Source organism: Oncorhynchus tshawytscha, linkage group LG06 (assembly GCF_018296145.1).
Source record: "Oncorhynchus tshawytscha isolate Ot180627B linkage group LG06, Otsh_v2.0, whole genome shotgun sequence".
Taxonomy (NCBI): domain Eukaryota; kingdom Metazoa; phylum Chordata; class Actinopteri; order Salmoniformes; family Salmonidae; genus Oncorhynchus; species Oncorhynchus tshawytscha.
The window spans coordinates 32,775,405-32,802,283 of NC_056434.1; the positions used below are offsets into that span (position 1 = coordinate 32,775,405).

Below are 26,879 nucleotides of genomic sequence, written 5' to 3' on the forward strand. Positions count from 1 at the left end.
TAAACTTGTTTTACTCAATTGTTTGTAAATCATGTAATTGTGAACAAATACTGTATAGCCTCAAAACTTGGACTGGGATTCAATCTGATTGGCTTTGTCCACAATACACATTTTAAAGTCAAGGTTCCTGTGTTCGCGGTGACAACATTCACCGTAAATGTTGTAAATGTCAGCTCAATAGGAAATTACCTTTAAATAGCGCATTTTCCAATTCCGCGATTGAATATCGGCCATGGTTAAAGTTATAACATTACTTTTTTTATTTTACCTTTATTTAACTAGGCAAGTCAGTTAAGAATAAATTCTTATTTTCAATGACAGCCTAGGAACAGTGGGTTAACTGCCTGTTCAGGGGCAGAACGACAGATTTGTACCTTGTCAGCTCGGGGGTTTGAACTTGCAACCTTCCGGTTACTAGTCCAACGCTCTAACCACTAGGAACCCTCACGCTTGTTTAGTTCTTGCATCCATAGCTGTCTATGAATGTGAATGTCTCCACCCGCAGCCCTCAGATTTCTATTAAAACTGTGGTGGGATTACCACTTCGTTGTTGTTTGAACTGCAGATGTCCCCTTTAGGAACTATCATCCACGGTGGGCTTGGGCATATTCATCTATTTCAAAGAGATTTGGTTGTTGAGGGTGTTGTTACAGATTTTCTCTTTTGTTAGCATGAGCCAATAGTTGTAATACAATTGCAGTATTTAAAATTGTAAAAAACACACAATGATATTCCATACACGAAAGATATAGACCTAGCTAACAGCACACAGCCCAATTACCACCAGCATTTAATAAGTATTATAAATTACAGGCACTGAAATTATAATTCATGCTCGATGATTCATCATCGAGTCCTATGATAAAAATGTTTTAACAAAATGAAATCTCTGCAGGTTAATGATATTACGGTTTGACATAGCTGACATGCCTTTGCTTTGAAACATCACTGTCTGTTTTGTGGTACGTGACTGCCCCCCTCTGGCAGAGCAGACATTTGTCATCATGGATCAGTTACAACTATCCTCATGTCCCTCACCACCAGGGTCCACCACAACTCTCACAAAGCACTGCTATATCCAAAGGACCTTACAAGAGGGACAGAATGAGAGAGATACACTTCCCATTTCACAATGAAACATACCTCTCCTTAAGAAAGTCACTTTAGTAAGAAATCACTAAATCAATTCCCAACGTCCAAATATAACAAAAATAATAGAAATTTAAAATACTCATGTCACTATGACCTATCCAATACAGTCCTCCTCCTCTCTCTCCTTCCTCTCCTTTACAGCGACTGAGTGGCGGAGGCGAAATGGTACAGAGATACAGTCGTTTATCACATGCTACCGTGGGAAGACACTGGGTTATTTCTCACTCAGGGGAATTAGGGTTCTACTGGAGGGCATGAATCACACACACACACAAACACATTAGATCAAACTTGATCTGATCTTCATCTAGGTCACAACAATAGACAAACACAGTCTGCCTAAACTAATAACACACAAACAATTACACGTTTTCATGTCTTTATTGAACATACCATGTACACATTCACAGTGTAGGGTGGAAAAAGTATGTGAACCCTTGCATTTAATAACTGGTTGACCCTCCTTTGGCAGCAATAAACTCAACCAAATGTTTTCTGTAGTTGCGGATCAGACCTGCACAACGGTCAGGAATTTTGGAATTTTGGACCATTCATCTTATCAAAACTGTTTCAGTTCAACAATATTCTTAGGATGTCTGGTGTGAACCGCTCTCGAGGTCATGCCACAGCATTTTAAATCGGGTTGAGGTCAGGACTCCGACTGGGCCACTCCAGAAGGCGTATTTTCTGTTGTTGATTTACTTCTTTGTTTTTGGATTTTTGTCCTGTTGCATCACTCAACTTCTGTTAGCTGTCATTGAAAACCACCATAGTCCCTGTGCCCAAGAATGCCAAGGCAACCTGTCTAAATGACTATCTTACCGTAGCACTCACATCAGTAGCCATGAAAGGCTGGTCATTGCACACATTAACACCATCCTCCCAGACACCCAGGACCCACTCCAATTTGCATACCGCCCCCACAGATGACGCAATCTCTGAGGGTGAGGGTAGACAACAACACATCCACCATGCTGACCCTCAACACGGGAGCCCCTCAGGGGTGTGTGCTTAGTCTCCTCCTGTACTCCCTGTTCACCCACGACTGCGTGGACGCGCACAGTGGTGGTTGACCTGATCACCGACTACCTATTGACCCAGACTACCTAAACCCTTAGGTGGACCACTACAAATGCAGATGCCAGCTGTGTTTTAGCCTTGGCAGTAGCAGTAATGTTGTGTTTTAGCCTTGGTAGTAGCAGTAATGTTGTGTTTTAGCCTTGGCAGTAGCAGTAATGTTGTGTTTTAGCCTTGGTAGTAGCAGTGATGTTGTGTTTTAGCCTTGGCAGTAGCAGTGATGTTGTGTTTTAGCCTTGGCAGTAGCAGTGATGTTGTGTTTTAGCCTTGGCAGTAGCAGTGATGTTGTGTTTTAACTTTGGCAGTAGCAGTGATGTTGTGTTTTAGCCTTGGCAGTAGCAATGATGTTGTGTTTTAGCCTTGGCAGTAGCAGTGATGTTGTGTTTTAGCCTTGGCAGTAGCAGTGATGTTGTGTTTTAGCTTTGGCAGTAGCAGTGATGTTGTGTTTTAGCCTTGGCAGGGGCAGTAATGTTGTGTTTTAGCCTTGGCAGTAGCAGTAATGTTGTGTTTTAGCCTTGGCAGTTTGCAGTAATGTTGTGTTTTAGCCTTGGCAGTAGCAGTAATGTTGTGTTTTAGCCTTGGTAGTAGCAGTGATGTTGTGTTTTAGCCTTGGCAGTAGCAGTAATGTTGTGTTTTAGCCTTGGTAGTAGCAGTGATGTTGTGTTTTAGCCTTGGCAGTAGCAGTGATGTTGTGTTTTAGCTTTGGCAGTAGCAGTGGTGTTGTGTTTTAGCCTTGGCAGTAGCAATGATGTTGTGTTTTAGCCTTGGCAGTAGCAGTGATGTTGTGTTTTAGCCTTGGCAGTAGCAGTGACAGTGTATAAGTATGCAATAACATTGGCAGTAAACCACTAGGGCTGGACAGAGTGCCAGAATGACGGATGAGGTTTGGTCTCCTTTACCCAATTTCACACTTTCAAATTGTCTATTCTATCTCACTTTCATTTGTCTGACCTTTTCTATGAGCACACAAAGATTAAGAGAGAGGGGTGTGTGTGTGTGAGAGAGAGAGGGGGGGTGAGAGAGAGAGGGGGGGTGATTGTAGGAAGAAATAAGAGGAGAGCGATAGAAGTGAAAGCGAGAAGAGAGGAGGTAGACAGACAGCCTCCGACAAAGTGTACACTATGGTAGGAATAATATTATTTGGACTTTACTGTAGAATTCACTGTAGTATACTGTAGAATGTACAGTTTACTATAGTATACATGCTTTAGTAAAAAAAAGAGTAGCACTGTATAATCACTGTTGTGTTTTTGCAAACTGTATAATACTATAGTATTTACTGTAGTGTTTTTGCAGACTGCAGTACGGTATACTGTAGTATTTACTGTAGTTTTTTTGTGGACTGTAGTATACCATAGTATTTACTACAGTGTTTTAGGGACATTACTGTAGTAATTACTAAAGTTTTGTTGTTTTATTATCTTTGACATAAACGTGGAGGTCTTTCTCCTTGAGGAAACCTACTGAAAAGAATACTAAAAGGGAACATGTTCCATAACCTGTAAATAGGTAGATAGGTAGGTAGGAATGGGTTCTGAATGGAGAGCTCAGAGCTTCTGTTTTTTTCTAAAACATTAGAGAGCACAATATATGGTGAATACTTGGCAGGTAGGTTTCTCACATGGCATGTAGGTTTCTCACATGGCATGTAGGTTCTCACATGGCATGTAGGTTGCTCACATGTGGCACAAATTGGGATATGGGGGAATGTGCAGGGTACATACACATTTTAAATACTTCAGTATTTACTATAGATAAACAATGTAGTGTTTTTGCTGACATATCTGTGGTATTTAGTAAAGTGTTTTTTTTGTTTATAATACTGTAGTACTTACTGTATACTGTATTCTACAGTATACTGCAACATTCTATAGAAAGTAATACACGGTAGTGAGGGATACTACAGTGTGTAGTATAGTATTCTACAGTATACTACAGAATTCTATAGAAACAGTAGTATTTTTTTATGTGGTCTTGTTTTTACTCTCAGAGAAGGTGATATCATCGGACTTATACACTAGGACCCTAGCACCGTGTAAAGTAGCATCTGGCTGGCTTCCCCAAGTCATCTGCTCTATTTTTTGGTATTCTGTTTGGCTGCTGCTACTGGAACAGTTTACTGGGCTCTGCTACTGAAACAGTTTACTGGACTCTGCTACTGAAACAGTTTACTGGGCTCTGCTACTGAAACAGTTTACTGGGCTCTGCTACTGAAACAGTTTACTGGGCTCTGTTACGGTTTTCTTCCGTCGAAGGAGAGTCGGACCAAAATGCAGCGTGGTTGATAATATACATCTTTAATGAAGATGAATACGAACAATACAAAACAACAAACGGAACGTGAAAACCTATACAGCCTATCTGGTGAATACAAAACACTGAGACAGGAACAATCACCCACGAAACACTCAAAGAATATGGCTGCCTAAATATGGTTCCCAATCAGAGACAACGAGAATCACCTGCCTCTGATTGAGAACCGCCTCAGGCAACCATGGACTTTGCTAGAACACCCCACTAAGCCACAATCCCAAAACCTATGAAAAACCCCCATACATAAACACAACACAAAATAAACCCATGTCACACCCTGGCCTGACCAAATAAAGAAAGAAAACACAAAATACTAAGACCAGGGCGTGACAGAACCCCCCCCCAAGTGCGGACTCCCGGCCGCACACTTAAACCCTTAGGGGAGGGTCCGGGAGGGCGTCTGTCCACGGTGGCGGCTCCGGCTCGGGACGTGGACCCCACTCCAACCAAGTCTTAGTCCCCCTGTAACGCGTCCTTTGATTGGCGACCCTCGCCGCCGACCTTGGCCTAATAACCCTCACCAAGGACCCCACTGGACTGAGGGGCAGCTCGGGACTGAGGTAGAAGTTCGGGACTGAGGGGAAGCTCGGGACTGAGGGGTATCTCGGGACTGAGGGGTAGCTCGGGACTGAGGGGTAGCTCGGCACTGAGGGGTAGCTCGGCACTGAGGGGTAGCTCAGTACTGAGAGGAAGCCCAGTACTGAGAGGATGCCTAGTACCGAGAGGAAGCCCAGTACTGAGAGGAAGCCCAGGCAGGTAGTTGGCTCTGGCAGATCCTGGCTAGCTGGTGGTTCTGGCAGATCCTGGCTGACTGGTGGTTCTGGAAGATCATGGCTGACTGGCGGATCTGGAAGATCCTGGCTGACTGGCGGATCCTGGCTGATTGGCGGATCTGGAAGATCATGGCTGACTGGCAGATCTGGAAAATCATGGCTGACTGGCGGATCCTGGCTGACTGACGGCTCTAGCTGCTCTGGCTGCTCCATGCAGACTGACAGCTCTGGCAGCTCCATGCAGACTGGCAGCTCTGGCAGCTCCATGCAGACTGGCAGCTCTGGCTGCTCCATGCAGACTGGCAGCTCTGGCTGCTCCATGCAGACTGGCAGCTCTGGCTGCTCCATGCAGACTGGCAGCTCCGGATGCTCCATGCAGACTGGCAGCTCCGGCTGCTCCATGCAGACTGGCAGCTCTGGCTGCTCCATGCAGACTGGCAGCTCTGGTTGCTCCATGCAGACTGGCAGCTCTGGCTGCGCTGAACAGGCAGGAGACTCCGGCAGCGCTGGAGAGGAGGAAGGCTCTGGCAGTGCTAAACAGGCGGGAGACTCCGGCAGCGCTGTAGAGGAGGAAGGCTCTGATAGCGCTAGACAGGCGAGAGACTCCGGCAGCGCTGGAGAGGAGGAAGGCTCTGGCAGCGCTGAACAGGCAAGGCGCACTGAAGGCCTGGTGCGTGGTGCTGGCACTGGTGGTACTGGGCTGAGAACACGCACAGGAAGCCTGGTGCGGGAGCTGACACCGGAGGACTGGTGTGTGAAGGTGGTACAGGATGGACCGGAACGTGAAGGCATACTGGAGAGCCTGAGCGCAGGACTGGCACAGGACGTGCAAGGCTAGTGAGGTGCACAGGAGGCCTGGTGCGTGAGGCTGGCACAATTTTCACCAGCCGACTAACACGCACCTCAGGATGAGTATGGAGCGCTGACCCAGGTGCCATCAAATCCCCGACACGCTCCGTCGGGCGAATATCGTAATAAAAGCACCAACCTAGCAACTCCCTCATAACTCTCTCCTCCACTTTCCCCATTAACTCCTTCACAGTCTCTGCTTCACTCACCTCCAACACCGGCTCTGGTTCTGGTCTCCTCCTTGGCTCCTCACGATAAACAGGGGGAGTTGGCTCAGGTCTGAACCCTGACTCTGCCACACTCTCCCTGAGCCCCCCCCCCCCCAATACATTTTTGGGGCTGAATCTCGGGCTTCCATCCACGTCGCCGTGCTGCCTCCTCATACCAGCGCCTTTCCGCTTCGCCGCCTCCAGTTCTTCTTTGGGGCGTCGATATTCTACAGGCTGTGTCCAGGGTCCTTTTCCGTCCAATATTTCCTCCCACGTCCAGAAGTCCTGTGATCGCTGCTCCTCACGATAAACAGGGGAGTTGGCTCAGGTTTGAATCCTGACTCTGCCACACTCTCCCTGAGCCCCCCCCCCCCCAATACATTTTTGGGGCTGACTCTCGGGCTTCCTTCTGCACCGCCGTGCTTGTCTCTTCGACTCCATTCTCCTATAGCCCTCTTCGCACTGCTCCAGCGAATCCCAGGCGGGCTCCGGCACTCTCTCTGGGTCGACCGCCCACCTGTCTATTTCCTCCCAAGTCGTATATTCCAAACTTCGTAGCTCCTGCTGCCGCTGCCTGTCACTACGCCGCTTGGTCCTGGTGTGGTGGGTGATTCTGTTACGGTTTTCTTCCGTCGAAGGAGAGTCGGACCAAAATGCAGCGTGGTTGATAATATACATCTTTAATGAAGATGAATACGAACAATACAAAACAACAAACGGAACGTGAAAACCTATACAGCCTATCTGGTGAATACAAAACACTGAGACAGGAACAATCACCCACGAAACACTCAAAGAATATGGCTGCCTAAATATGGTTCCCAATCAGAGACAACGAGAATCACCTGCCTCTGATTGAGAACCGCCTCAGGCAACCATAGACTTTGCTAGAAAACCCCACTAAGCCACAATCCCAAAACCTATGAAAAACCCCCATACATAAACACAACACAAAATAAACCCATGTCACACCCTGGCCTGACCAAATAAATAAAGAAAACACAAAATACTAAGACCAGGGCGTGACAGGCTCTGCTACTGAAACAGTTTACTGGGCTCTGCTACTGAAACAGTTTACTGGGCTCTGCTACTGGAACAGTTTACTGGGCTCTGCTACTGGAACAGTTTACTGGGCTCTGCTACTGGAACAGTTTACTGGGTTCTGCTACTGGAACAGTTTACTGGGTTCTGCTACTGGAACAGTTTACTGGGCTCTGCTACTGGAACAGTTTACTGGGTTCTGCTACTGGAACAGTTTACTGGGCTCTGCTACAGAAACAGTTTACTGGGCTCTGCTACCAACCAGACGGGGAAGAGCAGGAAAGAGACAGGAGACAGGTGTGCTAACTAAAAGCTGGTGCTAAAATGGAATTAGAATGAAATAGCGATTAAAAAAACAGTACACAGAACACTGCAGTTTGAGTAACAGCAGAAAATACACAGGGAGACGGAGCTCCATCTTGTTTTTAACTTGCATAGTCATTCTGTCTGCAAAATGTTGTTATGCTAGACAGAGAAACAACATTCTATTGTGGCTACCTGCTGATTTCGAGGCAAAGCACAAATACATACAGTATGTCAAATATAGAACAGAACCTCAAACTGACATAAAAACGTACAATGTATGCATGTCCCCCAAAAACATGTGTTCCATTTTGACAAATAGTTTTCCACTTGGCATAAACAGCACATTTACTATAATTGTGAGTGAACACCAGATGATTTTTCAGAGCTCTACTCACACAGCCAGATTGGATGTTTGATATAATTGTTGGAGTGGTTTTCTGCATCGGTCTGTCGACTAATTACTGATCAGAGCCCTAGTCGCCAGACAAACACAGAGAAAAACAATGACTGGAGTTTTACAGACATAAAGAAAACACAAGAAAAAAAAACGATTGAACAGTCCCAAAGTCAAAGATATGCTAGACCCTACTGTAAACTGGTCAGACAATGGTGTCTGTCTTCAACCTAGCTGAAAACTTGATTTGAAATAACAACAATCCTAATGAAGACGAGTGGGCATAAATGGCCCGCTTATTTTAGAGGTCTCACAGATGCTGGCACCCGTTAGTCCATACAGGAGTAATTACCTGTAGAATACGTTAACTGCAGCAGATCCAGCAGCTCAAGACATTTGGACTATAAGGTTCTATCTGACATTTTGGTCAAAAATAAGTTATTCACATAGAGTTGCTCAATCTACAATGCAAATAATAATAATTCAAAGTTCTATCTGCGAAAACACTTTCAACATGATGCTATAAGATTATAACTGCAATCCAATCACACAATGCTGGGTTGTCAACAAAACATCAGTGTATGTACATTCATATATTTACTGGGTCATGAAAGAGGAAGACATCACAAAAGAGTTCTGAGATATGAACTTGAAAAATTCTAATCCTCTCAAGAACCTCATAGTCCCAAGTCCTTGATTATTCATATAAGAGGTTCTGGTCCTCTTTTGACATTTTTTCCACTTTTTAAAAAGAATGGCCATAACTTAAGTTCTTCAAATCAAATCAAATGTTATTATTATTGTGGGAGTAGTGAAATGCTATCTCCAGAAGTGCAGTAATATCTAACAATTCACAGCAATACACACATATCTAAAAGTAAAATAATGTAATTAAGAAATATATAAATATTAGGACGAGCAATGTTGGAGTGGCATTAACTAAAATAGAGTAAAATAGAATACAGTAAATACATACGAGATGAGTAAAGCAGTTAATAAACATTATTAAAGTGACTAGTGTTCCAGGTCTATGTACAGGTACGTCTGAGCCGTTGAATTGTGTCTCCACTTTGTCTCTATACTGACGTTTTGCCTGTTTGATTACCTTACGGAGGGAATAACTACACTGTTTGTATTCAACCATATTTCCAGTCACCTTGCCATGGTTAAATGCGGTGGTTTGCCCATTCAGTTTTGCGCGAATGCTGCCATCTATCAACGATTTCTGGTTTGGATAGGTTTTAATAGTCCCAGTGGAAACAACATCCCCTATACACTTCCTGATGAACTCAGTCACCGTGTCCGTGTATACGTCAATGTTATTCTCAGAGACTACCTGGAACATATCCCAGTCCGCATGATGAAAACAATCTTGAATCGTGGATTCCGATTGGTCAGACCAGCTTTGAATAGCCCTTAGCACGGGTACTTCCTGTTGGAGTTCCTGCCTATAGGAAGGGCAGAGCAAAATGACCTTTCAGAACTATAAGGTTCTATCTGCGATTGCACCCCCTTAAAAATATATGATTTACAAATGTCTCCGGATTTTGATACCCTGCACTTAAGGTACTTTAAGGTGAGGACCTTAATGGGTTATGAAATAATAATTCACTACAAAACAGTTCTGAGATGTGGGATGTGAAAACGTTGATTCCCAATAACTCAGAACTATGCTTTGTGCATACATAACCTTATACTGCAGTCGCAAGGTCACGAGGTGTAAAGGTTATCAATGTGTGATTCATCTCTGTCCAGTGTCTTGTGGTGTCTGTGGTTCTGTTTAGAGGTGACTCAGGTCAGTCACGCTGCAGTGAGTCAAAAGGTCAAAGGTTATCAATTAGAGTTAAAGGAAATGTAAACTGAACACAGGCTTTTACAAGGTAATGAGAAGCGTCAGCGAACACACACACACACACACACACACACACACACACACACACACACACACACACACACACACACACACACACACACACACACACACACACACACACACACACACACACACACACACACACACACTCCTAAGTGGTGCAGTGGTCTAAGGCACTGCATCTCAGATAGAGGAGTCACTACAGACAACCTGGTTTGAATCCAGACTGTATCACAACCAGCCATGATTTGGAGTCCCATAGGGCGACGCACAATTGGCCCAGCATCGTCTGAGTTTGGACGGTGTAGGCAGTCACTAAATAAGAATTTGTTCTTCACTGACTTGCCAAGTTAAATAAAGGTTAAATAAAATAAAAACACACACAGCACCACAATCCAGTCTACATGGTATTGTTAAACAGTCTTACAGGGTGTCACATACAGTAGATTATTAACTGTTATCTCTAAAGGACGGGGTCAACATTTCCAGACCCTAACACATACTATCAGACACTCAACTTCTGGGAGTGATTCAGACATCAGCATGGCTTAAACTGAAGTAATGCTTCCCACCTCTCTGACACCCTCTCACTTTCCTCTCCTATTCTTTCAACACCTCATACAGGTTAAGCACTTGTCCTGGTGGACCACAGTTTTATCTAAGCCTGAGGATTCTCTGGAGCTGACGACTAAACGGAGTTATACAGGACCCTAACCCAACTCCTGCTCCTCCACACAGGAACCAGTTGACATGATCAAAAGGCGTTGATGGGGAGCATGTCTGTGATTTGTAGCAGAGACACAACCAGGAGCCGCCTGGATGCAATTACTCACAAATCACTGCTGAAGGGGATACTGTGTGTGTGTGTGTGTGTCTTTGAGTATGTGTGTGCTTGCGTTAGAATGTACGTGTGTGTGTATGCTTGCGTGAGCTTGTCCATAGCAGACTGTGTGCCTGTGGTTTGGGGATAGTCTTATTGCCTCTATGCCACTTCAGAGGAACTGTGGCTACATGGAGGCTGATAGAAAGTGGCAGGACATTTCCCTTGTTTCCCCTGTAGCTCTGTTCATGGTGGTCCTGTCCTGGAGCAGGGTGGCAGCTCTCTGATTCGGTTTAAATACACCACTATTCTAGCACACACACACACGCACACGCACAAACACACACACTCACACACAAACCCTACACACAGCTCTCCACAGAGGTCTTAGTGATTCACAACATCCCTCATATACAGCTCTTTCTCTCTTTCAGATCCAATTTCACATTCTTCTGTTCCGTTAGAGTTTAATAGAGATAATACGTTCTCTCTGTGTAACCCAGAGGATAGCTAAATACTCTGCACTGCACGACAATGCCTTGTCATTTGTCATAAACTCGTATAAATGAGTGGGGTGTTGAAGCTTGTTGTAATGACAGCCATTGGCCGGTGCCATGCCAACCCTTATGAGCGTAATTTGTCAGTATAATAGCACCACAAATCAAACCAGAACAGGACCACTCTATAAACAAATTCAACCAAAGCAAATTTCAGAAGTCTGAAAGAGAGAGAGAGAGAGACGTGGTCTCCACAGACATTAAGTCAACTGTGTCATAGAGCTTTTCAAATTGTTTTTCAATCCACTTCTCCTTTCCGTTCTCCTGCACACCATCTTTACACCCATAAAACACGCCACCAGGCCTAGCATGATGAATGACAATACACAGGAGGCTGGATGGGCACTTCCACGTGTCTCACACATACACACAAACGCACACACACACATACAGATCTATATATGTCAGAGTGGTCAGTATGATGGATGATAATACAGGTTTGACAGTCCCATCCACAGATCATTCTAGCCCAGCCTTCCACTGAACTATCTGTGACTGGGCCTGGCTTTCCAATTACTGGCACCGTACACAGGGAAACTGTCTGTCCAGGGAGCACGGGCACAGGACAGGCTCTGAGCAAACATGCTGGCTACATAGCTTCCATAGCTTTATCTAATGTCTGACCAGGTTAGCTGCTGAGAAGTTGTATCTGATGTCTGAAAATGTAGTGGGGGAAGAGAGGAGAATGGGGGGAAAGGGGTAAAAAAGAGGGGAAAGGGGGTGGGATTTAGGGAGCTATACACCTTAAAAACTTCTTATGGCTGGGGGGCAGTTTTGAGTTGCTTTGATGAAAAATCATACAATGTGATATTCTGGATTTTTGTTTTAGATTCCGTCTCTCACAGTTGATGTGTACTTATGATAAAAATGACAGACCTTTGTAAGAATTACATGCTTTGTAAGTAGGAAAACCTGCAAAATCGGCAGTGTATCAAATACTTGTTCTCCCCACTGTATGTTTTTTCAAAATGCATTTTTTGGCAGAAATGCCTTATCGAACATTGTTGTATTCCATCCGTGAATACGAATATAATTGTTAAATTACGAGCCTAGTTGGTTTAGCCACGGAAAAAGACAGGAACCCTCCCGCTAGCCAGGATTGGCTGAGATAATGGATGGGCTGGACATGCCGGGAGAGGAGTTTAGATTGGTCTGTCATATAGATCAGTCGTTTTTATTGCAAGTTACAAGTTATAATGTTAGTTAGCTAGCAAACATTAGCTTGCTGGCTCACTAGCTAACGTTACGTGTACAATCTGTGTAGTAATATTATTAGATTCAGAAATCCATTTGCATGGCCAATTATAGCCTAATGTTAGCTAGCTAACATTGACCCTAGTTTGTTAGGTTTACTTACCTGCAGATTCATACTACAACTATGACAATGTTTGTATTGGTAGTAGTATGAGTTGAGATCATTCCGGTTTAGCTAGCTAGCTAAACAAAAGACTCCACTTCGGCCAGATTATTACATGACCCATCAAGTTAGTCAGGTGTGTCTGGGGGGGGGATTACAGTCATCTATTGTATTTCATGAAAATGTGTACATATCTAGACAATAGTGACCCATCCACTTAGAAAGATGTGGTTGGGAGGTTGGTTATAGCATTTCCTTCACATGACCCATCAATTTAGACAAGTGTAAGCGTCATCTAATAACTGTAAAATATTTATGAAATATCTGGACACTTTCTGTTTTTGATTTTGCTACTATACAAGTAACCATTTCAGTGTACCGTTTACACCTTTTGTATCCTAAGCATGTGACAAATAAACTTAGATTTTACTTGATATAGTGTGTGTTCACCACATGGTCTCACATGTGAATCCTTAAAGGGATGGGTGAGGCTAAGGCTTAAGAGGGTGTGAACGATGCTGAATGGGTGTAGACAAAGAAGAGCTCTCCAGTAGGTGTACCAAAATATTCAAGGCCATTTTCTAAAGAGTGAGGTTACAAGTTTATGAACTTTCAAAGCAGAATTATTTTCCACTGTTCCTCAACTGCCGTTTATGATATACCATTTTCTAGCTCCTTGTCTCGACTTTTTATCCAATGTAAAAAGAAACATTTGAAATTTTGCTACTTAAGACCAAATCTAGACGGTCGGTCACAAAGGTCAACAGGCACAGTATCTGTATCTGTATCGGCTGGGAATGACAATGAAAAAGCAAAGGAAAAAGCACATTTTTATATTAGCAGAACATTGCTTCTATGGTATTATATTATGGGCTCTTTATTCTACCTGTTACTACATTTGAAAGTTAGAAAAACACTTAGTTTAGAATATCTACATAAATTTAGCAATTGCATTCTTATCATATTACTCTGCAGGCTACTGACCTATTTAAAGCTTCCTCTGGCCTCTGGACACCATCTGCCTGTAGTTATTGAACTCAACCTTGGTTTGTTGTGAATGAGTGGGGGGAAACAGCTGTGGGCAAGGTTCTGACAGATGGGTGTTTCTCTTGGTGGTGGCAAGGACACACCCAACAAACACCCATATCAAACCATACCCCAAACTAACTCGCATTTGGCTTCTGTCATGGCCGGCAGCATTTTTTGAGGAGCAAGCCAAAAAACAAGGACCAACTCAACAGGTGCCGTTCCCCTTTAAGACTCAACGATTCCGGCAGAAAGAATGGGGTGTTACCTATGACATGACACATTGACTGAAAAAAAAATATTTTGGTTATTGAACTATAGTAAATGAAGTAGATTTACACCTGGTAATGGAATTGCGGTAAAGCAATATCATCATGGGTCCCGGATCTGTATTACACATGAATGCATAATTATGGATTTGAATGGCATTCTCTTCATGGTGATGTATACTAAAAACTTACACAAATGTATAAATATGCAATATCCTCCTTTGCATATTTGGGTATTATTCTACACACTGGCTATTATTTTAATGAGCTCCACACCCAAACAAGACAAAATTTGGTTGGTCCGGGCCGTACCAAATCTGAAACAATCATAGACGTCTATGTTTCACAAGTTTGGACATCAAAGTACAGCACAGTAAAGCTCAATAAAATAGTAGAGTTCAGTACAGTACAATACAATACAGAACAGAACAGTAGAGTTCAGTACCGTACAGTAATGTAGAGTGTAGTTCAGTACACTAGTACAGTAGAGTTCAGTTCAGTACAGTACAGAATAGTATAGTTCAGTGCAATACAGTACATTAAATAATTTTAATCACTTAATACATTTTATCAGTAAAAACACTATAACTAATTAGTAAGGTCTACCTTTACCTGTTACTTCTGTGAACGTTCATTATCCTCCATCCTCATGAGGGAGAGAAATTTGAAAATATCGTATCGGCATTGAACGCACAGAGATCTCAAAGTGTTTTTCAAAAATCTTCAAAAAAGGAATTATTTTAACCTAAAGCATTGATAAAGACATTTATAGTACAATATTATGGGGAATGGGAATGAGAGGGCTACTTACACAGTGTTTGGAAGGGATCACAGCAGTGATTGAATGAGGGTATGAGGCAAGAGTTGAGGTGTTCAGAAGACAAAAAAACAATAACACAACACACTACACAGTTAGACCAAAGAGCTAAGAATGAGTTAGTCCAAGCAAGGAGTAAAATCATTGATGTGAAATAATGTAATTGTGTTTGTGTATGTGATTAACTCTGCATAGAGTAATGAGAGAAGATTGATAGAGCTACTCACAGTGCTTGAAGAGGAAACATTCAATGTGCCAGTGGATGAGTGGGCACGTGAGACGTGGCTTCAGTTCATGTCAGTACAGAGTTGACAATGGTAGTAGAGTGGATTGACTGGTCATCACCTCTTAATCAGTGAACAGGAGGGGACTTAGCTGGAAACATTCCATTACAGCTGTGCCATAGTAGGTTTGAACAAGTTTCTTCGTGAAGTTAAACACAGAGTTCACACCTCGCCCACTTGAGCCCAATAATCATTCCTGAATAACGCCCTGATCCTCCACATACCTGATGATAACTGACAACTGCAAGAGACTGGTGGCACCATAGGTCCCAGAGCAGGGGGGCAATCTTTACCCCCTGGGGCCCAGAGTTTTTCCTTATCTTTGAACCTAACCAGGAAAACTCTGGACCCTATAAGGTATGACAGTGATTAGTCAGTTGTAAAAAGGTTTTATCAGGTGACATGGTTTTTTAAAAATTATGGGACAGGTGAAAACCCTGTCAAACTGCAGAAACCTTATACTTGTTCATATTCGTTATATTTAGACTAGATTAGGAAGGGGATTCCCTCTACCCAGATGCAGAGACAACAACTGATAGAAAATAGAACTCACAGGGCTGAGCTTGCTTTATGAACGTTTGCATCATGCAGTCTATCCAACTGTAGGCTTTATAAAAAATGAACTCACATCTGTCATCATTATTATGTTGATTGATTAATTCCAGTTAATCATTTTGGATTCAAAACGTATTGGCAGCCTTGCTAGCCCAAATTTGAAATGAAACCAAATTTGATTACATTCACATTTTCACCTGACACACAAATGGACTATAAATACATAACGTTACCAATTAGTTTACCCAGACCAAATGGACAGTGCACATAGGCTGTATGCATCTGCTCTTATTAGTAGCCTACAGTTGATCAGACTGAAAAAGTGTCTAGTTTTCATCCCGTACAGCATGTCAGATCTCTAATGTTTAGGTGTAGGCTAGGCTGCTGCAACATTTATATCAAGAGTTTTTGCTTGTGTCTGTCCGGAGTGATTATGTGTTTTCAATTTCGTTAAATAAATACCGGAGGAAAGTGGAAAGTCTACTTGAGCATATGTGGAAAAATGTGCTGCGTCAACCTCTCTATAATCTTTTTTAATGGATGATGCGATGGAAGGTATCAAATGAGTCAAGTTGTATATGTTCAGCAAGTAAAGCATTGTTATCTGCTCGTTGTGGTTTCCCTTGTCAGCGGAACTTTCCTTCTCGTATTGTCCTCCAAAAGCAACTTCTTGCAGGCCAGAAAACGCCAAGGGTTTTGATAACTGCTTGAGGACATCTCTGTTTCTTCTAACTTTCTCCTTGTGTCGCAGGCTTCCGTCATGATCGATGCAGATTTTTTCCCAGAAGCTTGAATCTGATGTGGGCATTTATCTGCTACCTGCTGATCGATCAATGTTCTTCAGGTCACTGTACCTACCTTTCGACCAAAGCTCAGACTTTCCAAAAAGCAGGCAAGGCCAGCCATACAGGCAGCTTGATAAAAGGCTCCTTGTTGGCCAGCTATACTTTTGATACTAGTTGGTATTGAGCGCCCTCACATTTTCATCCTTCTTCATTAAACTGATCTCAGCAGAGGTGAACCCCCACTGTTATTCGCAGTGTACCCCAGAGAATTAAAGGGGTTCTTCAACAAAAAGTCCACAACATTTTCGGCAGCATTGGCCATTCTACCATTCTGGCGGAGAAAACTGCACACTTTTGCTGGTAACGTTAGCTAGCTAGCTACTGAATTTAGCGAGGCAAATTTAAATAAATTGCACTAACTGGACACAAAATAAAGTTCTAAAACCAAGAAAACAATTTATACTATACTCCCTCCATCTCCTGTGAATTGAAAAAACTAATTTGAATTGAGTAATATCCTAAAAATGCTCATCTGTCACTTTTCACTCTTAATCTCTATCCAACATTGTCAACAAGCTTCTCAACACATAGAACCCCTATAATGCTCTGTGGCACAATCCCAATACAGCTCACTAGGTTCATTCTCTGATCCTAATTCTATGATTAGACAGACAACATGTCAGTTCATACTGCAAAAGTTTTGATTGCTTGAAGGATGTCCTCTGGAAGTGGTCATAATTACCATGTATGTCTATGGAAGGGGGTGAGGCCTACGAGCCTCCTGGGTATTGTATTGAAGTCAATGTAGCCAGAGGAGGACGGAAGCTAGCTGTCCTCGGGCTACACAACGGTGCTACCCCAGACAGTGCTGTTGAAGTTACTGTAGACCTTCATTGCAAAACTTATTTGGTGACATATCAATATATCTAATACAGTTTTATCTAAAAAGAATAACTTTTTAAATATTTCACTATTTTTATTTTTATGAAATTTCACTGAGGAGGAAGGTCCTCCCTGTCCTCCTCTGAGGAGCCTCCACTGGTATATATGTCTTAAAATATAGACTCTTGGCTTTCATTTGACATGCTCCTATGACCTTCACATGTTCGTGTCATTGGTCCTTTTACATGGAAATGGATTTTCAGTCAGAGTGCTATAGCTCTCTCTTTCTCCTTCTCTCTGTCACGTTCGTCATAAGGAGTAGACCAAGATGCAGCGTGATATGTTTCCATCCTTTATTTTGGAAATTAAAACTTCAAAGAACAAAACTCTCCCTCTCCCAGAGCTACTGAACTGATGGTATCAGTTTCAGAACAGGACAAATACAGAATGGGCGCATGGACAGACACCAACACAATACTAAGAAATCACACAGTGCATGTGTGCCTAGCCATTTTACTTAATTATTTTTTAGTTAACCCGGGAAGTTGACTGAGAACACGTTCACATTTACAGCAATGACCTGGGGAATAGTTACAGGGTGATGAATGAGCCAATTTGAAGCTGGGGATGATTAGGTGGCCATGATGGTATGAGGGTCAGATTAGGAATTTAGCGAGAACATTGGGGTTAACACCCCTACTCTTACGATAAGTGCCATGGGATCTTCAGTGACCACAGAGAGTTTAGCGTCCCATCCGAAAGACGGCACCCTACACAGGGCAATGTCCCCAATCAGTGCCCTGGGACATTGGGATATTTTTTTGATCAGAAGAAAAAGTGCCTACTACTGCCCCTCCAACACCATTTCCAGCAACATCTGGTCTCTCATCCAGGGACCGACCAGGATCAACTCTGCTTAGCTTTAGAGGCAAGCCAGCAATGGGATGCAGAGTGACATGCTGCAGGCATATGATGTGCGCCTGTGTTTTAACAGGCCTGGTATCTAGTGGCTCTGTAGAACAGTTGATTCTCTCTGCTTCTGAACACTGCTGGAGGAGAGTAGTGGCCAACCCTGATCCTTGCCTGACCTCTGAGCATGGAGTATGGTCCATTCACACTACACACTCTCTGTTCCTGCTGTGCGTTGTGGTGTGTGTCTGTGTGTGTACATGTGTGCGTGTCTGTGGGCATGTGTGCGTGTCTGTGTGCGTTTCAACATTTTTATGTGTGTGTGCAGGAAGAGTTGCTGAACAGAGGCGGATATTGACACAGCATTAACATGAGTGAAAATATTTGGACTGTGTGGAAACCTTGGGAGGAACTCCTGGACATGGCATAGTAAAACAAACCTCTGACATCAATACTCAATCACACTATCGCTGACCCTCCCAGACATTTTTCTAAGGGTTAGGTGTTTGTCTAAGAAGAAGCATAGTGGAGCTTCTTTGTTACAGGCTAGGTGGGTAACAGTGAAATGTTTGGCCATGAATGGAAAACAGTCAAATATGTCAAGATCAGATGTTTTAAATATTTCCAGACTTCAGATAACCTGTATCGAAATATGTCCAAACCCACCTCCTTGCCAACTTTTGCCTGAGTCCTGATTCTAGATAAATAAAGGAATGTTGGAAAACAACACTGCCTACAGTATAATCACATAGACTCCTCACTCCCCCGTGGAGGAGATCATTCATGAGAGATCGATTGCAGACAGCTGGTAGAGGAAGAGGGAGGAAGAAAAGGGGTGTGTACTATGAATGCCAACGTTAGACATCTGAATGGCAGATATCTGAATGATCACTACTGAGGAGTATGATAAGAAGAGGATTCACAGCAAAGTGATTTCAAATGTGGACAATAATCTGGTGGCCATTCCACTCACCTCCTCCACAACAGATGATGATTTAGAACATTATGCACTTTCATTTGAGTAATTTAGCAGACACTCTTATCCAGAGCAATTTATAGGAGCAAGTAGGGTTAAGTGTGTTGCTCAAGGGCACATCGACAGATTTTTCACTTAGTTGGCTCTAGGATTTGTGTGTGTATGTAATGAGAGCTCTATTGTGTTCTGCCAGTTAACAGGTGCAGCGTGGGAGGTGGTGTCATCAGACCTTTAGGAGGACAGCTGCCTCTATGGACCATGATCCTCTCTGTCTGTCCCTAAAGTAAACATCCAAAGAAGCTGTCACATGCTGATGGATACTCAATATCTGTCAACCGCTTAAGCTCCTCCATTTCTCTCTCTCTCGCTCTTGTTCTCTAAAGACCTCTTTCTTGGTTAATTTATGAAGCAAGTGATTGGTCTCTTTTGAGATGCGGTCCTATTTCCTGCCTTTTACACTTATCCTGCACATAATGGGTAATGAAATCAACATACCTATGTGTGAAGGGCTATAATTAGAGGAGTATGACAACGATGGTCATGAGTAGGGCTGTGGTGGTCACTACATTTTGCCAGCCAGTGATTGTCAAACAAATAACTGTCGGTTTCACGGTAATTGACCGTTAATGATCATAAACACATTTAGCATTTCCTGGCTTCCATACATAGCCTACGAGCCATTTTAAAAAGTATAATACATCCATGTAATATAGCCTACACCTTCACAATTAATCAATTTGTTTTATTTTAGACAAGTCTAAAGAAGCATGATATGAAGAAAATATAGTTTGTTTCAGTAGAAAATAAGAGCATTACTCTTGAGTTGTCCTTGCTGTATGTTAAGTCCTGATGTGGCTATGCCAAATGCCTGTGGGCTACACTAGTTCATTTAGCAGATAAGATTTGTTTATAATTTCGTTATTTTATATTATTTAATAGTACGAAGAATACAACTGAACAAAGCAGAATAAAATATAAATCATTTTCTCCAAACGATTTGAGGGAGTGCGCACATGCGGCAAATCTGTGTTGAGCGGTTAAGAAAGAAATAGGTACTCCTATATGCTTATTTTAGAGTTAGTAATGTAACTTTAGTTGTTCTACAAATGTTGGGCTATATGTTTTGATTTTCAATGCATTGTAAGGCTGCATGATGACAGTCTAATTATGATTTGTAAATAGTCGCTTGAAAAGCATGGGCTCTACTTAGTTTTTTGCGCAGGCTGTACACACTCCAATAGTCTCTCATTCACAATTTTACAAGCACTTGATAATGCCTCGAATTCCACGGCGGCATCCCCTTTGTGGCCGTAATGCACCTAAAACAAATCCATGCCTTTTGCGGTCCGGAGTGCTGCTTTGTGCCCTTCTTCCTGAATGTGCTGCGCAGTCCGAAGGGTCAGACACATCCGGGACATGAATGCACCGCGGTCTAAGGCACTGCATCTCAGCACAAGAGGTGTCACTACAGTCCTTGGTTCGAATCCAGACAGAATCACATCCGGCTGTGATTGGGAGTCCTGGAGGCGGCACACACTTGGCCCAGCGTCATCTGGGTTTGACCGGGGTAGGCCGTCATTGTAACTAAGAATTTGTTATTAACTGACTTGCCTCGTTAAATAACGGTTAAATTAAAATGACGCAACAGATTGTAACGTTTAACTTAAAATGTTGATACACTATTAGGCTATTTCTTCACATTCTAAGCGCAGTGTAACGTTGACGTTGGGTGTCGGGAAGCAAGTGGTGAGTTTAATAATAAACGGACCAAAACAAAATACACTGTTATCATACAGAAATAAAACACATAGTCAATACTGCCTGGGGAATGGAACTAAGGGAGTGACAGATATAGGGGAGGTAATCAGTGAAGTGATGGAGTCCAGGTGTGCCCAATGATGAAGCGCGGGTGCGCGTAATGGTGAATGCCAGAACCGGTGGTTAGTAAACCGGCGACGTCGAACGCCAGAGGGGAGGAGTGGTAGTAGACGTGACACGCAGCCATGCGGACATGGTAGTAGGGTATAAGCTCGAATGTTAACGGAAAACACCATTATCAAAATTGACAGCAAATGCAATCATGAATGTAATGCTTATATTATAAAGGTGCATTTTTATGGTGAAAATGACCTTACCCAAACTTGAAACTGTTTATATATGCCAGTTATACAAAGTTATTTGGCCACTTTAGTTGTGATACAAACTTTATTTAAAACATATAGGCCTATGGACTGGGCTACATGAGGTGTGCGACTATGATTCGAAAAAGTTTTTTTGGGGGGGGTTTGGTTCTTATGCTGGGCATCATTCACATGTGATAATATCAATCAATCAATTAAATGTATTTATAAAGCCCTTCTTACATCAGCTGATGTCACAAAGTGCTGTACAGAAACCCAGCCTAAAACCCCAAACAGCATATGTAATTCACAAGTAATATTTTCACCCATCAGACTATCCTTGATTTAATCTTGTCTTTACATATACTAAATAATTTATGTGTGACGTTTGTTTTGATTTAGAATGGACCATTATCATACACCTGTATTGAAACAGGGGCAGCGGAAAAAATACATGTCATCTATGTACTTAAATAGCGAATGAAGGATGCTATTCCCGTGGTTTATTTTCTTGCCAGCCAGGTAGACTATGCTCCAGTTTTAAATATAAGCAATGTGCTTAATATTAGGAAAGTTGAGAAAAATATATAGTAGGTCTAGCCAATAGAAAGCTGATGGGATCCTCCTCTTTTTAATAGAGACCACCACTCTGTTTTCTCCCGCAATTACATAGCCTATAGAAATCTTGCGCAACATGAGCTCATGGGCTGTCATGAAGTGTATGATTAGATTTTCTTTTACATTTGCATTGATGTCAGAGGGATTAGTGGGACAATAGAGTGCTGACTACCAGGCAGTTAGCAAATTTGGTAGGCTACTAATGACCAGCAGCAGCATCAGAGCCTAATTACCATTACTAAACGGTCATGTGGAATTTGACTGCCATCATTACTCATGACCGCCTGTGTGGCAGTAATACGGTCACGCAACAGCACTAATCATGAGGTTACAAACATATTTCCAACATCAGAGAAACATCATATTACAACTTTATACTCTGCTAAACCTGAGCAGTATCAGATGTCGTCTAAATGGCAACAGCTAGAGAATAATAGCTAGAGAATAATAATAATAATGTTGTCATTATTATTAATGATAATAATGATGCACACACACACATATACACACAGCTGCTAGAGACTGGAACAATGTACAAAAAACAATTAGTTTTTCTGTCTCTCAGCTTTTAAGGACTCAGTCATGGACATTTTCACTGACATTCGATGCTGTTATTTTGTAGCTGTTATGTGAAAAAATAACGTAGGCTTCTGACTGTGGTGTCTGTTTTCTGTCTGTCTGCACTGCTATTGTTGTTGCTTCCTCGTTGATTTGTCTGTTCAGTAGTGCTATGTCTCTGTTATTGTGGTCTGCCATGTTTTGCATTGTTGCAGTGGGTCTCCACTTATGTAGTGTTGTGATATACCTTCTCGTCATAATGTGCTTTGTTTCTTCCTACTTTGTCCCTTGTGCTGTTGTCTGCCCTTGTTAATGCTTGTGCCATGTTGTGTTGTTGCCGTAGGTCTCCCTTCATGTAGTGCGGTGGTGTCTCTCTTGTCTTGTTGTGCTTTGTTCCCAATGTCTGTCAGCTGAGCAGCTTTTACCCCCAAGCCATAATACTGCTAAATAGTTAGTCCAGATCGTTAAATAGTCAACAAATACCTATCTGCACAGCCCCTTTTTTTGACTCATCACATACGTTGCTGCTCCTGGTTATTATCTGTCCCGTTGACTATTCACTTTATCCCTACCTACATCTACATATCTACCTCAATTAGCCAAGTTATTGTTACTGATTGTGTATTTATTATTACTTGTATTATTGCATGCTATTACTTTTCTATTGTTTCTCATTTTTGTCTCTCTGCATTGTTGGGAAAGGCCCGTACGCATTTCACTGTTAACCTACACCTGTTGTTTATAAAGCATGTGACAAATACAATTTGATTCGATTTTTGATTTGATGTATCTGTGCTGTTGCCAAGTCTGTTCTGTCTACTGTATGTTGTCCGTCTTGTCTTCTTTTAATCCCCACCCCCTGCCCCACAGGAGGCATTTTGCCTATTGCCAGGTCGTCATTGTAAATAAGAATTTGTTCTTAACACACAAACACACACACACACATAACTTTCATCACATGTACAAAATGCAGTGAGCACAATAACCGGAACGTTTCAAATAGATGGGCATTCTATTCCGTCCATGTGACTGAAGATAATCAGAATCAGAGAAATGAATGTCTCTTTGAAGAAAATGGAAAGAGAGAAAAAGACCTGAAGGAAAGTGGACTCCAAAGAGCTATAGCTTTGTTCAATGTTACAGTTTTATAAACATACTAACGAGTGTTGACAATATATGTTACAGACACACACACACACACACACACACACACACACACACACACACACACACACACACACACACACACACACACACACACACACACACACACACATACACACACACACACACACACACACACACACACACACACACACACACACACACACACGCACACACACACACACACGCACACACACACACACACACACACACACACACACACACACACACACACACTGGAGAAAGAACAGACTAACAGCAGGATCTTCTGGAGAAAAGTACACACTAATAACGGGCTCAGACAGATGAGAGAGAAGAGGGGGAAGAAGGGAGAGAGAAAAGTAGGGAATGAGAGAGGAAGGGAAATACAAGAGATTCAATGGAGACAGCAGGAGAGAAGGAAAGTGGCAAGTGAGAGTACAATTTTTTATATCAAGAAAATGTTATATCAAGAAAATAAAGAAATGGAATAAATTAACTGAGCAAACTAGAAACCTTTCAATATATAAGTTTAAACATGATTTAAAAACAATTTAAATATAGTATATAGAAATGTTGTGGGACTATAGTAGAGATGAAGAATCAATATTTTTTTAGATTGAGTATTTATTGGGTCATTATGCTAGTGTATTATGTATGTTTGTAATAGTGTGTTATATGTGAAAGTGTGTTTGTATTATAAATAGTATTTTAATGTTAAGGACTCTTGGAAGATTAGTCCAAATGGGAACTAAAATCATATAAAAAGAAGAGTGAGAAATACGGGACATAGAGGACAAAAGAAAGGAAGAGAAAATAAAAGGGAGAAACTTAAAAGGCTGGATAAACTTAGTCTCTGGTCCATGTTAATGCTGCAGGAAAAGGGTGGTAGAGGATTGAGTAAGGAGTGGAGGAGGACAGGGAGAGAGGGAGGAGAGGAAGAGAGAGGTGGACGGCAGCGCTGTGTGGTGCTCTGCGGAGTGGAGAAGGGCAGTATTCCTTGGAGTGTGTGGGGGAGAGGCTGACCCTTAGAGACACACAGCAGACTGCACTTCAGCTGTCAGAGAGAGGGGGGGGTGGGTAGCTAATGCTAGAGAGATATTTCTTCTCATTAGCCGGGGTCAAAAGTCAGCCATGAGCAGGAGAAGGAATGATTGACACACACACACATTCTGGTATGTATCCTCTGTTCTGAGCAGTGGAAACAGTTCACACTAGTAAGAACAGTTGTTTGGATAACCCCTGCCTGTTCAGTGAGGAGAGAGAGAGAGAACGAAAGAGAGAACACGAGAAAGAGAGAGAGAACATAGAACAGAGCAGAGACCACACGTCCGGCACGAGTCTCCCTTTCCTCTCTGCCTCTACTGCGTCTCCTGGGCAAGCAGCCAGAAAGACACTGCCTCCGTTGGATCCTGAAAGAAAACAAGCTGAGGATACCGCAGCGCTGCCTTAGACAGAAGGACAAAATTTACGGCAAGACTTTGGAAGGATTAGCAGCAGTATACGTTTTCCTTCATTTGCTCAGACAGAAAGAAGATACAACATTCCTATCACAAGAAGGACAAGAGGTACTGTACAGACAAACAGAGTCGGACAGACAGATGGAGAACAGCAGTGGTCATGCAGCCGTGACTGTAACAGCTGGAGTGCTCTCTCCCTCGCCTGAAACAGTTGCTTTTAAGAGGTGCATTCCTCACACCCTCTCATTCAGAAACTAGTAGTCGTATAGGATCTTCCCTCATAAAGAGTGACACAAGACTGCAGTAGTCCCTACAGAACAGTACAGGCTTTAGGAGTGCAGTTGAAGGACACAGTGGATTGTGAGTTACCTGTGGTCAGAGACTGGATTACTGCCTTTTCATACAGAGGATAGTTGGAGGATGATACTGCATATCTGATTCAATATAACAGACCCTGGTCATAGAACCTGGACTCCCCCGGTTGAATATTTCCTACTCTTCCCTTGGACTTAAGTGTTGATTCACTCTGGATTGGCTTACTCCCTGCTTAGTGACCGTGTGTGTGTGTGACTGATTGTGTGTGTGACTGATTGTGTGTATGTGTATCAGGATGGAGTGTGTGAGGAGTGTGTTTCTGATGATGTGTGTTTTCCTGTGGAGCTCAGCACACTCAGCCCAGAGTGTCTACCCCAGGATACGACTCTCCCATAAAGGTAGGCATCAGGCACTGGAGTGAGTGTAGACATTGGCTAAGCATCAGCATTAATGACATATCCATGCAATGTACACTAAAGCCCTAACTAGTCAATGCATGCTTTATGGAAACAAACATTCTTGTTCCAGCTACGTTATAGTACATTGAGAATCAGACAGGTGTGTCAGTGAAAATATGACATGTAGACACCTCTACACAACCCCTGAACTTTCCGACAGAGTCATTTTCCAATTGCTCCATGACATCCATTTGCCGTGGGGACGAGCTGATCAATAGTGCATATTGATTGGAACAAATTATAGAGAGTTGGAAAACATGATGCAACCTGCAGAAATAAGGTCATGCTCTCCTCAATTGCTCGTGTGTGCCCCTATACAGTAACAGTCAAAAGTTTTGACACACCTACTCATTGAAGGGCTTTTCTTTATTTTGACTATTTACTACATTATAGAATAATAGTGAAGACATCAAAACTATGAAATAACACATATGGAATCATGTAGTAACCATAAAACTGTTAAACAAATCAAAATATATTTTATATTTGAGATTCTTCAAAGTAGCCACCCTTTGCCTTGATGACAGCCTTGCACACTCTTGGCTTTCTCTCAACCAGTTTCACCTGGAATGCTTTTCTAACAGTCTTGAAGGAGTTCCCACATATGCTGAGCACTTGTTGGCTGCTTTTATTTCACTCTGCAGTCCAACTCATCCCAAACCTTCTCAATTGGGTTGAGGTCGGGTGATTGTGGAGGCCAGAGCATCTGATGCAGCACTCCATCACTCTCCTTCTTGGTCAAATAGCCCTTACACAACCTGGAGGTGTGTTGGGTCATTGTCCTGTTGAAAAACAAATGATAGTCCCACAATGTGCAAACATGTTGGGATGGCATATCACTGCAGAATGCTACGGTAGCCATGATGGTTAAGTGTGCCTTGAATTTGAAATAAATCACTGACAGTGTCACCAGCAAAGCACCGCCACACCATCACACCTCCTCCTCCATGCTTCACAATGGGAACCACACATGCAGAGATCAT

At 42.6% G+C, this 26,879-nt stretch overlaps 1 protein-coding gene across 2 annotated transcripts in view; it reads left to right on the forward strand.

Moving 5' to 3' along the window:
* Positions 1-24,737: 24,737 nt before the first annotated feature.
* The window catches only part of LOC112252443 (semaphorin-3E), a 56,377-nt gene continuing 54,235 nt past the window's right edge, over positions 24,738-26,879 (forward strand). Inside the window, exon 1 of one of the 2 annotated variants that reach the window (XM_024423665.2) lies at positions 24,738-25,836. In XM_024423665.2, coding sequence (XP_024279433.1) covers positions 25,722-25,836 — 115 coding nt within the window. In that variant the 5' untranslated portion in view covers positions 24,738-25,721. The remainder of the gene's footprint in view (positions 25,837-26,879) is intronic. The other variant, XM_024423664.2, reaches the window with a different exon arrangement.